We start from the raw sequence: 14,444 nt of genomic DNA, 5'->3' as shown, positions 1-14,444 counted from the left end.
TCCACCCCAAATGAACATTCATCATGGCTTCCCAGAACCGTACGGCTACCACAGTGTCTACAGTAACCTGGAAGGCCTGCCGTGGGCAGGAGTAGAGGGACAGGGTGGTCTAAGCTGCCATTCTGTACTGTGTGCTCCATTTTTATAAATACTAATTTGTCGGTGCCTCAAAGACCAGCCTCACGGTGGTGTAGCAAAATTGATGTCCTGCATACGTAAGCACCTTGGAGACATGGAAGTCTACACCGGGGTGATTAGTGACCTTTACTAGAAGTGACCCCTGGGGCTGATGTGTGGCTCGGCGGTAGAGAACTTGTCTAGCATGTGCAAGGCCATAAGTTCAATGCCCAGTACTAACAACAAATACTTTTTTAGTTGCTATTCATATGCTGAATTTAACAATTAAATAGTGAGCAAGGCTTTTGGGGCTCAGCATGTAAAACCACTTGGTACCCAAACCTGAAGACCTGTGTCCCAACCCCAGGACCCCAAAGCTAAAGAGGAGCCAGTTCTTGAAAGTTGTCCTCCAGCCTCCAAGTGTGTGCCATGGTACACTGAAGGCCTGCACTCTCACACATGCATCACAGGCACACACACTCACACACACACACTCCACACACACTCACACATACACACTCACACATAAACTCTCACACACACACTCACTCCACAGACTCACACACACTCACACACACTCACACACACACACACTCACACACACACTCTCACACACACACTCACACACACACTCTCACACACACACTCTCACACACACTCACACACACACTCTCACACAAACTCACTCCACAGACACACACACACTCACACACACACTCACACACACTCACACACACACTCCACACACACTCACACACACTCACACATACTCACACTCCACACATACACTCACACACACACACTCCACACACACACACTCACACACACACTCCACACACACACACACACACACACACTCTCACACACTCACACACACACACACTCACACACACACATGTAGAGGGGTGGGAGGGCTAAAGAGAAAGCTCAACACTTGATGCTCTTGCAGAAGATGAGGTTTAGATCCCAGCACCCACATGGTACACATGGTAGCTCAACCATCTGTAATTCCAGGTCTAGAGATCTGATGCCCTCTTCTGGCATCGAAGGGTACTGCATACACAGGGTACACTACACACACTCAGGTACACACAAGCATATGTAAATACATAAATACATAAATCGAATGGTGAAAGATGGGACTTAAGACAAAAGTGAGCTGCCTATTGGCTAGCAGACACTGTCTCTCTTTTAAGGAACGGAAGAAGCGCAAAGAGGGTAACCCTGACTGATGAGGCACCCAGGGGTGGCATGAGGGGCGTGATTGTATTTTGCAGCACATAGAGTTTCATCATTTTACTGACCCACGCCTTCAGTGAAGGGGTGGCAAACTGTGAGTGTGTTGGTTAGAGGAGGAGAGAGAGTATAGCGCTGATTAGACCTCCTGTCCCTCCAAAAGAGGCCCCCGGGGAGACCTCAGCTAGCTCCCTCTGCGCCACAGGCTGCAATGAAAACGAGAGAGCAAGCAAACAAATAAACCCCACACAATCCCACTCACCTTTTTAATATCACACTCATCGAGGTGGTTCTGAATGAACTGAACGCTTGCCGAGAAGTCGGCAGAATTGAATTCATAGGGAATATTCCATCCCAAGGGTCCAAATTTTCGTCGCTCCTTAAAAACAGCAAAGAGAGTTGGGGTCAACTGGGATTTAGACCCTGTACGCAGCAGCCGGGCCCTTGTTTGTAGAGCTGGAGAGTCATACGCAGTTGGTGACTTAGGACATGTTAGGCAAGTGTTGCATCACTGAGCTGTATCCCCTGCCTGTTCCTCTGCTACTGCTAGTACAATAACATTTAGTAAAAATAAAGGCTTTGTTACCGAGGCAAATTGACACTGAGCATAAAGAACAATATGGGGTTGGCGAGATGGGTCAGAGGGTCAGTGAGCGAAGGTGTTTGTCACAAGCCCGATCACCTGAGTTCCATTCTACAGCATTTGTACTCATTTGAGCTTGTGTGTGCATGTTTACACATGCATGCACCCACACTCAAATAATAAAAATACTTAAAAATTAAAAAACAAATCAGAGGACAATGCATAGTTGGGCATGGTGGTGCAGACCAGTACTCCTGGCACTTAGGAAGCTACAACAGGAGGATTGTGACTCCGAAGTACTGGGCTACACGGCAGGACCCTGTGTCAGAACAGCACCAAACACATACATATCAACAATGAAATACGATTCAGTGACTATAGCTAATGGTTTACAAATTTCCAATTATTTGTCAAGTTGGGGTTACTGATTTTTTAAAAGTCTAGTAGGTTGTCATGGTGACACAGCCTATATAGGATTATAGATCCTCACCAGAAAAAATCAGAAATTCAAAGTCAGTCCCAGCTACACAGTGAGTTCAAGGGTGGCCTGAGCTGCCTGAGACCTTTCTCAAACAAACGAAGCTTGTCCAGGAGACTCTTAGCAAACGCCTGCTGGATCTGTCATTCTGGAGGCTTGGAAAGTCATGTGCAAGGCTTCAAATCTTCCAAGCTGAAGAACTCGACCCCCTGCTAGCTTCACTCTGTAATTTTCCCATCTCGGGTTTTAAAAACTAAGAATTTGTATTGTACACGTGGCACATCTGTCTGTAAGACTCTCGGGCCATCCTCACACGAGCTGTCACTGCCAAACTGAGCAAGACTCGGAAGACACCTATAAAACTCTGGCTGTTCAAAGTTGTTCAATTGCCTGTGAATAATCAGACTGGACTCGGTTCAAAGGATGGAGCTGCTCTGATGTTCTGGGGACTATTGTGTTTCCGCTGTGGCTGCGTCCATGTGGAGGTGGGCGCATGTGTGGAGGGAGAGGATGGCCTCACCATCCTCAGGATGGCCGTCCACCTCCTTCAAGCTAGGTCTTTCCTTGACCTGGAGGTCACGTTAGGCTAGACCGGCGTATAAGCGGTAATATCTCCCAGCCCTGGGAAGCCAGAAAGTCATACAGATGAGGCCAGTTTCTATGCTGGTAAGTTTCCCTCCTGGCACATGTGAAATTCGAAGGAGGGTCTTTATGTCCTCTGGAGCCCCCTGTCTAGCGTCTAGATTCAGTATTGACATGGTCAACAATTCTGCTTCTCTGAACACATACTATTTTTTCTCTCTTCTGCCTTCTCCAACACAGGAGCACGTGTGCCTGCTCTCGCGTGCTCGCGTACATACATACAAGCACACACACATGTGCACATGTATACACTCACATATGTATACAAGCACACAGATGTATGTACATATGCATACACGCACAGATACACACATGCACATATACACATGCATACACGAACACTTAGACACACACACACACAAGCCTTCATAAGCTATTTCTTCCTACTGCTGCCATGGCAAACCTCACCTCCTTCATAGTCCCACCTTTTAAAGAAATCTATTAGCTAGGACAAAATCATGGACAAGTCATAGAAGAAAGTCTATGAAAGCAAGACAGTTTTAATCACTGAATTTCAAGGTATGCTTTTAAAATATTAACAAAACCATTAGCTTTAATTTGGATCCTGTTGTTCCAACCCTGTCGTGATACAGTGAAGGGCAGAAAACAAAGAATGAAGTTTAAAGCCCTCTCAAAAATGAAGGTGCTTCCAGTACATCTTGACCTGCACCTCTTGGGTTAGGTTGTCGAATGTTAATGTGACTCTTGTCCCCATTGCTTAACTAATTGACTAAAAAAGGACAATGAGCCCAAGAAAAAGAGTTTCTACAGAGCAAAGGGAAACCATCGGCAAAATGAACAGACAGCCTGTAGAATGGGGGAAAGCTTTTGCCAGCTTTACTTAAGACAGGGAGTTAGTATTTAGAATATGTAAAGAATTGCAAAAAGTTAAGCACCAAAAAAAAAAAAAATCCTGACAGTTAATAAATGGGACTGTTAAAATAGATCTCAAAAGAAACACAAATGGCTAATATTTTTAGAAGTGTTCAACACCTCTAGCTGCCAGTGTGATACAAATTAAAATGACTTTGAGATTCATTCCATTACCCACCCACCCCGACCCCAGGTCAGAGTGGCGATTGATCAACTGTCAAGAACCATCAAGAAAATAAACAGCAAAAGCTAGTGAGGGTTGGGGCTTGCGGCCATTGCCAGTGCAAATTAGTGAAGCCACTATGGAAACTAGTTCAGAGGGTCCTTAAAAACAATTACAAATAGAACTATCATCTGATCCAGCCATAATAGCACCGCCTAAAGGATTCTCTACCCGACCAGAGTGGTACCTGTGTATCCATGGGTATTGCTGCTCTCCTCAGAATAGCTAGTAAATGAAGCCAGCATAGGTGCCCATCAGAAGATGGGTGGACAGTGGAAAATGCCACATACATACAACTGAAGAGGAGGGGCAGGGAGCTGGGGAAGAAGTAAGTATGGAGACTGTCTTAGGTAGGGTTTTAATGCTGTGAGCAGACACCATGACCAAGGCAAGTCTTATAAGGACATTTAATTGGGGCTGGCTTACAGGTTCAGAGGTTCAGTCCATAATTATCAAGGCGGGAGCATGGCAGCATCCAGAAAGGCATGGTACAGGTGTAGCTGAGTTCTTCATCTTCATCCGAAGGCTGATAGTAGGTTGGCTTCCAGGCGCCTAGGGTGAAGATCTTAAAGCCTACACTCACAGCTACTCCAACAAGGCCACACCTTCTAATAGTGCCACTTGCTGGGCCAAGCATATACAAACCATCAAAGAGACTCAACCCAAAATCTGTTTGAAGAATGCCATAAGGAAGCCCAGTACTTTGTATGCTAATTAGAAAGACTGGAAAAAAAAAAAAAAAAAAAGCTGAGTAGACAGTTCTAGGAATGTGGACTGAGTTTAAAAACTTCTTCCTGCCACACTAGGAAGATATGCACAAGTGAGAGTTTCCAAGCACCGTGTTCCACTCTGTCTCCGTAGAATGTGATGGGATGGAGGGTGTGGTGTTAAGAGAGGGCAGGCTGTTGTCCCTCACCCTGTGTGCGTCCCCTGATGGCTTCCAGACTCGGCTTCCAGACTCTGCACTTGTGTTCCCTTCGAGTCCTAATCTGGCTTCTGTTGCTGTGATAAACACCATGACCAAAAGCAACCGGAGGGAGGAAAGGGTTTATTTGGCTTGCAGATTACAGTACATCAGCAAGGAGAGCCATAGCAGGAACCTGGGAGGCTGGAACCTTGAGGCAGAAACTGCAGTGGAGACCATGGAGGGCCGCTTCTTACTGGTTTGCTTCCCGGCTCCCTCTCAGCTAACTTTCTTATACAACCCAGATCCACCTGCCTAAGAATGGTTCTGCCCATAGTGGAACCTACACTGATCAGCAATCAAGAGAAGGCCAAATGGGCGCACCTAAGGCCAATCTAATGGAGACAACTCTTCTTTTAAGGTTATCTAAGCCACGCTGGTCAGTCACTATCCTAACAAAGGAACCCCACCCACCCACCCTCAGCGAGGTTGATTCCAAGGCTGGCTTAGAGCTTTGAAACTCCTGAGTAGATCTTGGAGACTTTGAGTCTCTTTTAGGTTGTTCCAGCAGCCAGGGTGAGGTACAGCCTTTCTCATATTCACATGAAAATAGTCACCGTTGTTTCTTCTACCATGTAATCCTCAAACTACAGAGTCTAAGTCACTTAGTGAAATGGAACTATTACCTTTTTTTTGCAAACCAAAAAATTAAAATAAAATCAGGATCTACAGTGAGTTTTACGTAAGCATTTGACTTAATTTTTGAATTTTAGGGTTCAATTAGATGGGGGTGAATGAGGTGTAATTGTTGCTTTGCAGTTGCTGGAGATACTCGATCTGGTTCCATGGAAACAGTTCCATTAATATGCTCACAATGATGGCAGCCCAGCCGCTCCTTAGAAGGAGAGCTTCAGAAATTGCCCCAGTGCTAAAAGCTGCCTCATTGCCTGTCGCCAGTCTCGCTTCAGATCCATTCTTATTTAAAGCATTCTAGGTTGGCTCACGGAAGGCAAATGCAGAAGAGTTGGGGGGGGGGATTTTTTTAAAGAAGACAAAATCTCAGTGGATGCTTTTTTCCCCCGTTCATACAAAATCATTTCGAGTTCTTGTGTTCATCTGATGTACAAGTATCCACCCGCCTGCTGATCTCTCTAAATGACAATAAAGGAAAAAGAGAATCAGGCCCCGAGAGACAGCTCAGCGGTTGGACATCCTCTCAAAAGCCTCAATGGGCTAAATCAATGTCTGAGAGCCACACCACCAGTGGGTTGGGAGGGACACTGACTCCCCAAAGCTGTTCTCCGACCACCCATGAGCCATGCCACTAGCCTACCCCCCATAAACAAACAAAGATCCTCAAGAAAGAGAGGAACTAAAATTTAAAATAAAAAGAGGGCTGGAGAGATGGCTCAGTGGTTAAAAGTGGTTAAGAAGCTCTTCCTGAGGTCCTGAATAAAAATGCCGGTAACCACATGGTGGCTCACAACCATCTGTATAATGGGACCTGATGACCTCTTCTGCTGTGTCTGAAGACAGCTAGGGTATACTCATATATATAAGATAAATAAAATCTTTTAAATAAACAAATAAAATAAAGAACAAGCAATCATAATACATGGCACTCATGATTAAAAGGTAAAATAAAATAAAATAAAATAAAATACCAAGCAGGGCCTGGGAGCTCACTTCACTCTTGGACGTAGGAGATGTTGAGACTATTTACAACACTGGATCTTTTCAGTCCGATTAGTATTTTGGAAGCCCCGGGATAAAGTCTTGTTAGTACAATAGAAAAACATTAGAATATACAGAATACATGTGATCTCAAGAAATTCCCATCTAGTCAATAAGACAATGTGACAGAAAACAAACAGACAGACAGACAAACAACCACCAAAAACAACAACCAGAGGCCCAACCCCAGGCTCCTGGTTCACAAGGAAAATGAGACTGCTCTGAAAACAGCTGAGAGGACTTCCGGTTTGGTGAAGGCATGCAAAAAACACAAATACAAAGTCTGTAGAGAAGACAGCAGGCAGAAGGTCCTACTGCAGTAGAGGGTATGAAGTGGGAATGTAAGGGTTCTATGGAAAGTCAGCTGTGTCGGATGTGAAAGAATGTTTTCCTGAAGTGGACACAGGTGAAAAGCTAAGGCAGACTCACAAAGGAACCTGAAGCAGATGCAGGAGAGACGACGTTCTGCTAAAGCAAGCACATGAAAGGACACGTGATGAAGGAGTCTTTGCCACAACACGCATGTATTGGTCCACTTTACTTGCATAGTTGAGTGGCATTTGTCAGGACTCCATAAAGAGAAATACACCAAAAACAAACAAACAAACAAAACCCGTATGGGGGTGTGCTGCAGTTTCTTGCCACCCGTATGGGGGTGTGCTGCAATTTCTTGCCACTTTTGCTGACTCGGGCTGATTGGCAGAGTGATGTCAGCTGAGACAGACTCCCGTGCTGAGGCAACACACATGGAGAACACGTGCATAATGTTCGAAGGGACGATGAAAAGGGCTTGACAAGCCAGTGACCAGACAAGGCTAGGTGTGCAACGCTTGTGGGTCTCGCGTCTTTGTCGATCACTTCGATGGGAGAGGCACAGCCTAGCACTTCTCCCAGCATCCTTCCTGGTCCCTCCTGCTGACTTGTGCGGAGGCCTGGTTGTCTCTGCTAGGTGGTGCCAATGCTGTTGACTCCTGTTTGCTATCCCGACTCTGCCAAATTGGGCTGCTGGTGTATCCGAGAAGTGTTTGCGAGTGGATTGAGCTGCTGCTGCTGCTGCTGCTGCTGCTGCTGCTGCTGCTGCTGCTGCTGCTGCTGACCCGTGAACAGGGTCCACTCCCCGTCCCCACATCCTTTCTTTCCCCCTACCTCTGGTAGGTGGTGGACTACCAGGGAGGTTAAAGCATTTAAGAACCATGATTTAAAATAAGGTTTGGAAAAAAAAATAAAGTTATAAGGGTGAGCTCCATAAATGGCAGGACCCCAGGCTCACTTCCTTCAGGATATGTTACTGTTGGAGAAAATTATTTAATCTCATTCCAGGGCTTCTACCCTGCTTTTGATCATTCAGTTCCTGGATAAAAGACATGTAATTTTTATTATTATAATAAGCCTTAATCAGCACTAGAGGTCAGATATCTACCCTCTATGCTATTAGAATCTATTTCCCCATCAATAACCCTGGATTCTAATTTGCCATATTCTATCTGGGCTGCTTCGATTAGCCAACCCTCTTGGTCATAATTTCATGTTTCACCCACCCCATAGTGGCTTCCTCCTCTCTCCACCTGCTTCTCTCCCGCTTTGTGGTTCTCCTCAGATCGCAAACCTGGAAATGCCAAGCCTGAGATAGCCCTGCCTACCTCACTCCTGCCCAGCTACACACTGTAGGCATTGTTGTTCACCAATCAGGGATGACTTGGGGGACAAGGTCACATAGCATCTCTGGGGTCCACATCCTTGAGGGCAACCAGGCCTTGGGGAGGCCACTCTTCAGGCTTACAATTCATAGCAAAAGACCTCAACAGGTTACAGGCAGCCTTTGAACACAATGCTCCCTCCCCTCAGAGATTGGTAAGCAGGTCTGTGACGATTTGGGGGGGGGCAGGGTGCTCCCTACACCATTTGAATAATCTAGTGCCCCCCCACCGTGTGTGTGTGTGTGTGTGTGTGTGTGTGTGTGTGTTCTCAACATTAGTTTTTTGAGACAGGGTCTCTCAGTGAACCCCATTAGGCTAGATGGCCTGGCCAGCCTGCCCTAAGAAAACGGCTCTCTCTGTTTCCCTGGCCAGCGTTTGATAGGAGGGCTGGGAGTCTCAACCCAGGTCCGAGTGCTTGAGTGGCAAGCGCTTTGCAGGGTTTCCTTTTCCCCTGAGAAATAAACAGAACGGAAACTACCAAAGCAGTATGGGACTATCCTGGAATGACCGGTGGGACTATGCTCAGCAGAGACGTTTTAATGGTGCTGAAGCTTGTCCTGATCTTACTCGAGGCTCGGTCGCACGTCACTGGTGGTAGTTAACGCTCAGGCTTAGTGACAGCAAACCAGGGTGAACAATAAAATCAAAGGTACAAGCCATGCTACGAGGTCCGAATGCAGTGTTAAGAGGTTAAAATCACGGTCAGAAAACATAATGGGTGTGTGTGCATGTGTGTGGTGTGTGTGTGTGTGTGTGTGTGTGTAAGAGAAAGTTTCATTGTGTTGCTATAATTATTCAGAAGTGTTTAAATACGGCTCTCATAGGCATACCTGCCGAAGCAGGAACTTTTCTTTACGTGCACTATTACGTTTAGAAGGGGTTCTTTTGTCAAGACTTCAACTCGACAGGGCAAAGCACAGGCGGAATGGATGCTTATTGATGGGTGGCATTTCCCAGGCCCTGGTGATATGACTCTGTTTATTCAATGTCTAAATTACTTTAAGGGCTGGGGTTAAAAAAAAAAAGTGTGCATTTCCAAGTACCTTTGCGAGACTCTAGAGATCCCTTCAGGGGCTTGTTACCCTGAGCCAAGAGTAGAATGACTTTAGCCTGGAAATAGTAAAAACTCTGTAGATAAACCACTAGAAAAGTCTCAAGTGTGGGCCAACCTCGGGGACGAGGAGAGGGATTCCCAAACACGAGAGAGCTGTAAAAATGGCCGCAGACTCCCCGCTTAAACGCAATGGCCACTATCAGTCTCAATTTTGTGTGTGTGTGTGTGTGTGTATCGAAATTATATTGGAAATTCTTAAAAGAAAATCAAGTCCTCCCACCCTCCACCCATGGCTCCATCCTCTGCCCCCTCCCCCCCCCCCGCCCCCATGCCATTCCTTCATTAACCTCCCCCTCTGATTCCCCCAATCTGTCCTTTTCCCAGAGGCTAACGTGAGCAGCCTGACCAGGCTCCTGACACTCAGGATGTTTGCTCTACCTAACTCCTTGTTCAAAACAGCACCAACTGCCACTAAGCAGGGAAGGCAGGGGGAAGTTACTGGACATCTTACTCATCTTCTATAGATGCTGGGAGAGTAAAGACTCGATTCCTGGGTCCAGACTGTGGAAATGCATTAACAAAAATCTCAAAGGGAGGAGGTCAAGGGGACTTGCCGAGCGCCCCAGAACGATACAGCACGTAAGCACAGAAACAATAAGGACAGAGCGAATCTCCTCTCCTCTGCAGTCTGGGTTCCTGAGAAGGGACAGTCCCCCAGGGATCCAAGGGGGCTGCAGTGGGAGTAGCTTCTGCAGCAGAAACAGAAACTTCTGCCACCACATGGCTGCAGCCCATCCTACCTGGCTAGTAAGTTCCTGAAGAGCCATGGGGGGCGGGGGTGGGTGGGTGCTGAGACGTGTGTGTGTGTGTGTGTGTGTGTGTGTGTGTGTGTGTGTGTGCACGCACACATGCATGCGCGAAGTGAGCATCCAACGCTCCAGAGCTGCCTTGCGTCTGGATGCAGGCTCCGAAGGTAATGGCTGAAGCATCCTCCTTCCTTGGAGGAAGGGTGACACCCAACATCACTAACAAAAACCAAACCATATACTCCTGCACTTCCCGACCCCAGAGAGCTGCCCCTCCCAAACACCCATGTCTACCTGCAGGCCCTTGTCCCAGGAAAGGGCAGCTGATCCTTCTGATCTCTACAACAGGTGTGAGGACCATGGCACACGTCATGCCCTTGACATGGCCGAGTTGATGCGTGGTGACAAATTGTGATTCAGAGACAGAGAGAAAAAAAATGGAGAGAAGGCAGGGGGTTGGGGAGCTCAACCCCAGCTTCTGCCGGGTGGACCACAGTTAGGGACCCTTCTACTCTGTAGTAATGGGCCCTCAATCAGTCCCTTGTTCTTTTTGCTAACCTCTGCAAAACCAAGTCTGCATGTGTCTTGTTTGTAAAAGGAAGGTGTGTGTGCATGCATGCGTGTGTACTTTCGAGAGTGTGTGTGTATACACACACGGGCAAGTGCACGTGCTATGTGTTTAGGTTTGGAGATGTATCCCCCAGATCCTATGAAGTAAAATAAAGGCTTGGTCCCACACTGGGCACAGTTGGGGGCAGTGCAGCCTCTGAAGAGGTGGAGCCTAGTGAGAGATGATCCCAGGACTGGGGTGCATCTGGCTGGGGTGTTGAGCTCACAGCCTCTCCCTCTTTCCTCTGTTCTGAGCTATGAGGTGCTGCCCCACCACTGACTGGAAGCCACAGAGCTGAAAAGGGCCACGGAAAACTTAAATCTCCAAACTTGTGAACCAAAGTAACCTTCTTCTCTTGGGAAGCTGATGTCTTGGGTATTTGTTAGAGAGGTGGGGACTTGACTAATACAAGGTGTTCATGGGGAGCCCAGCCTAGTAACAATCAGCTGCTCAGCTCTTGGACCCAATAATCAATCAATCTGTCTCTGTCTCTGTCTCTGTCTGTCTGTCTCTCTCTCTCTCTGTCTCTGTGTGTGTGTGTGTGTGTCTGTGTGTGTGTGTGTGTATGTGTGTGTGTGTGTGTGTACTGTAGCATGAGTTCTGAGGGTAGAGGTCAGAGACAGCTTCAAGAGTTACTTCTCTCTTTCCAGCATGTGCTCCGAGGATGGAGTCCTGGTAGCCGGGCACAGTAGCAAGTGCCCTTGTCCACTTGAGCCATCTTGCCAGACCCTCAGTCTTTCAGACTGACATTCCACTATATTAGCTTCCCAGCCCTGGAGGTGGAAACTATCACACGAATCACTTAGACACCATGATTTCGCATAGCCAAGCTGCAATCCCGGCGGAAGCTCTGTGATATTTACTGGGAAAAGTCTTGTATATGACAAGGCTGTCTAAGATGGAACTCGCTGTGAGACTCTTTGGCCGGAGAGATCTGAGCTGAATATTCTCATGGCAAACTTTGCCTGTGTGACTCTTCTCTGACCTATTCCTTTACTTACGAGATGTCCTTGATAGCTAGAGGTTCGAGCATCCAGGCGTGAAGGTTCACTAGGAGTTCACCCTTTGAACTACAACATTGGCCATGATTGCCTTTCAGAAGATCCCCTGCTTTGCTTTTGATTTATTATACATTTATCACTTAAATACATTGAAATAATAACCTCCCAACAATATATATATTCATATGGCTACAAATGTGTGGGTAAAGAGGATTTTGACACTCTGGCATGAAAAGCATCAGTTACCAGTTTTAAAGTGTGCCTGAAGACTCTCAGTAGAAGGAAGTTAGGTGATAAGGATCACAGATGGATAGTCATCAATNGAGCTTAGACCCAGGGACCTTAACTGAATGTTCCCGTGAACTTTTGAACCTCTGAAAGTTTATCTTTAATTACAGATGTTCTGATTAAGGGATGTGATGTACCTGTTCTCCAAAGTTTTTGCATAATTGATTTTGTATTTCCCTGTGCCAGAAAACTTAGTCATTCTTAGTAATCACTTCTATAAATATAATTGCCAGTTTTTCTGTATAAAAATGCCTGCCTTTAAACAGTAAAACGCATTCAGACGCATATAGCTCTACTGTGTGTCTGTCTGTCATTTCGCACCTCGACCAGTGCTTTCCTGCATACCAAAAGACCCTGCTTCCCCCACGGGTGTGTGTTTCGACTGAGTCGGTCCATGCCAGGAAACATTTGTTTTTCTAGGTTTTAACCTAAGCACGCCACCTTATTTACTACAAGCACAGTTTGGCTCCTGACTGGACCTTGGGCTTTGGGCCTGTCCGTTCAACATTCAGATAAAGTCTACTGAAAACACATGTTGGCAGACTGACCATATGGAAAACTCCCTCCTCACAGCAACTCTCCAGGGCAAGCTGAATGGAAGAGTTGAGTCACTGTGACTGGGAACAGCCAGAAAATGTGTTATCTGTGAATGGGGGATCAAATAACAGGGTCGCAGCAGTGTTGGAAATAGTACAAGATAAGGGAGCAACTTTCAGATAAGAGTATGTGAAATTGGTCTCTGGAAAGCTGTAATTTACAATCCAAAAGTCACTAAGGAACTTAGTCAAAAAGGCAACTACCCACGAAGCAAGCAAGCCAAGGTGCACACTCCCTCCCAGAGCCAAGGGACAGAGAAACACTCACAGCCCTGCGGGTGGCTGCATAGGACCCATAGTGTGGTAGACAACAGCCAGGAGAAAGTAGCCACTCCTGGGGCGGGGGTGCGGGGGGGGGGGGGCTGTGGATTCCCCTACTTCCTGGGGAGGGATGCAGGGACCAGGTCCCCCGCTGTGGGCACAGCTGTCAGGTCACACCTATCAGGACATGTCCAAGAGCTCATTGTGTCTTTTCCCCCATGCTCAAGGGAGGAGAACCACAGGAAGAAGCCCCTTCATGCCCCTGAGAAACCAAGGAATACTCTTGTATAATACTCTTATTTAAATTATTTCTTATTTCTACTTCAATTTGTAAATTGAATACATCCTGTTTTCCAATATTGAACCACATATAAAATAACAGAATAAAAAAAAAATCTACAGGTTAAGTTTCTTAGTAGCCATAAAAAAAAGCTAAACCACGACATAAGCAGTTACCAATGACAATAATTAATCGGCAATAATTAACATAAGTAATTAGCGTGTGAATGCTGGTAGCACAGCCAGACAGGAGAAGGGAACAGTGGTTACCCCTCCCCCACATCAACTGCTAAGAACCAGGGACTGAACTGTCCACCAGAGCCAGGCCATCCCAGAGCTACCAAGTGTGACACAGACTCTCTAAGACTCAACTGCCTCATTCTCTATATGTGTACATGCATGTGTGTGTGTCCTCATGTATGTGTGTGTACACATATGAATGTTTGTATGTATGAGTGCATGTGCAAATATGTGTGTACCAGCATGCTCACATGTGTGTACATGTGTGTGTTTGTATATAGTTGTACTGTGCATATATGTGAGTGTATGTATGAGTATGTGTGAGTGCAAGCATGTGTTTGTGTGTGCACATGAAAGCCAGAAGACAAACTTTGGGAGTTAATACTTAGGCCCTGTCTCCCTGTTTTCTTTTAAAGACAGAGTCTCTAACTGGCCTGGAACTCACCAAATAGTCTAGACTGGCTGGTCAGTGAACGCCAAGGAGCTGCTAGTCTTTGCCTCCCTGGCACTGAGATCACTTCTGTGGGCCTCCATGCACAGATTCCGGAGTTTGAACCCCAGAATCTTAGGCTTACACACCAAGCTCTGTACTTACTGAGTCATGTCCCCAGAGCAATTGCCTCCTTTTGAAATTGATGGCAACCCTACTTCGAAAACCCTCCCTTAGTGGTTGTTCGTTCATATCTAAGAGGGTGTGTATAAATTTCTTGGCTAACCCGGCGTACTTTCAAGATCAAATTTCATGCTGGGTAACCTGTCCACCGCACAAATATTTACTGTGCTTAGTGCTACTGTTTGGATAGGAAACCCGCCCCCGCCCCC

The 14,444-nt window shown here is 46.4% G+C and overlaps 1 protein-coding gene across 1 annotated transcript in view; it reads right to left on the bottom strand.

Moving 5' to 3' along the window:
* Dnah8 (dynein axonemal heavy chain 8) overlaps positions 1 to 14,444 on the bottom strand; it is a 231,087-nt gene that overhangs the window by 42,358 nt on the left and 174,285 nt on the right. Inside the window, exon 84 of the mRNA XM_021221842.1 lies at positions 1,616 to 1,732. Within this exon, the coding sequence (XP_021077501.1) occupies positions 1,616 to 1,732 (117 nt within the window). The remainder of the gene's footprint in view (positions 1 to 1,615; positions 1,733 to 14,444) is intronic.

Source organism: Mus pahari, chromosome 21, assembly GCF_900095145.1.
Source record: "Mus pahari chromosome 21, PAHARI_EIJ_v1.1, whole genome shotgun sequence".
Lineage (NCBI taxonomy): Eukaryota > Metazoa > Chordata > Mammalia > Rodentia > Muridae > Mus > Mus pahari.
This window is presented reverse-complemented; position numbering and strand designations above follow the sequence as displayed.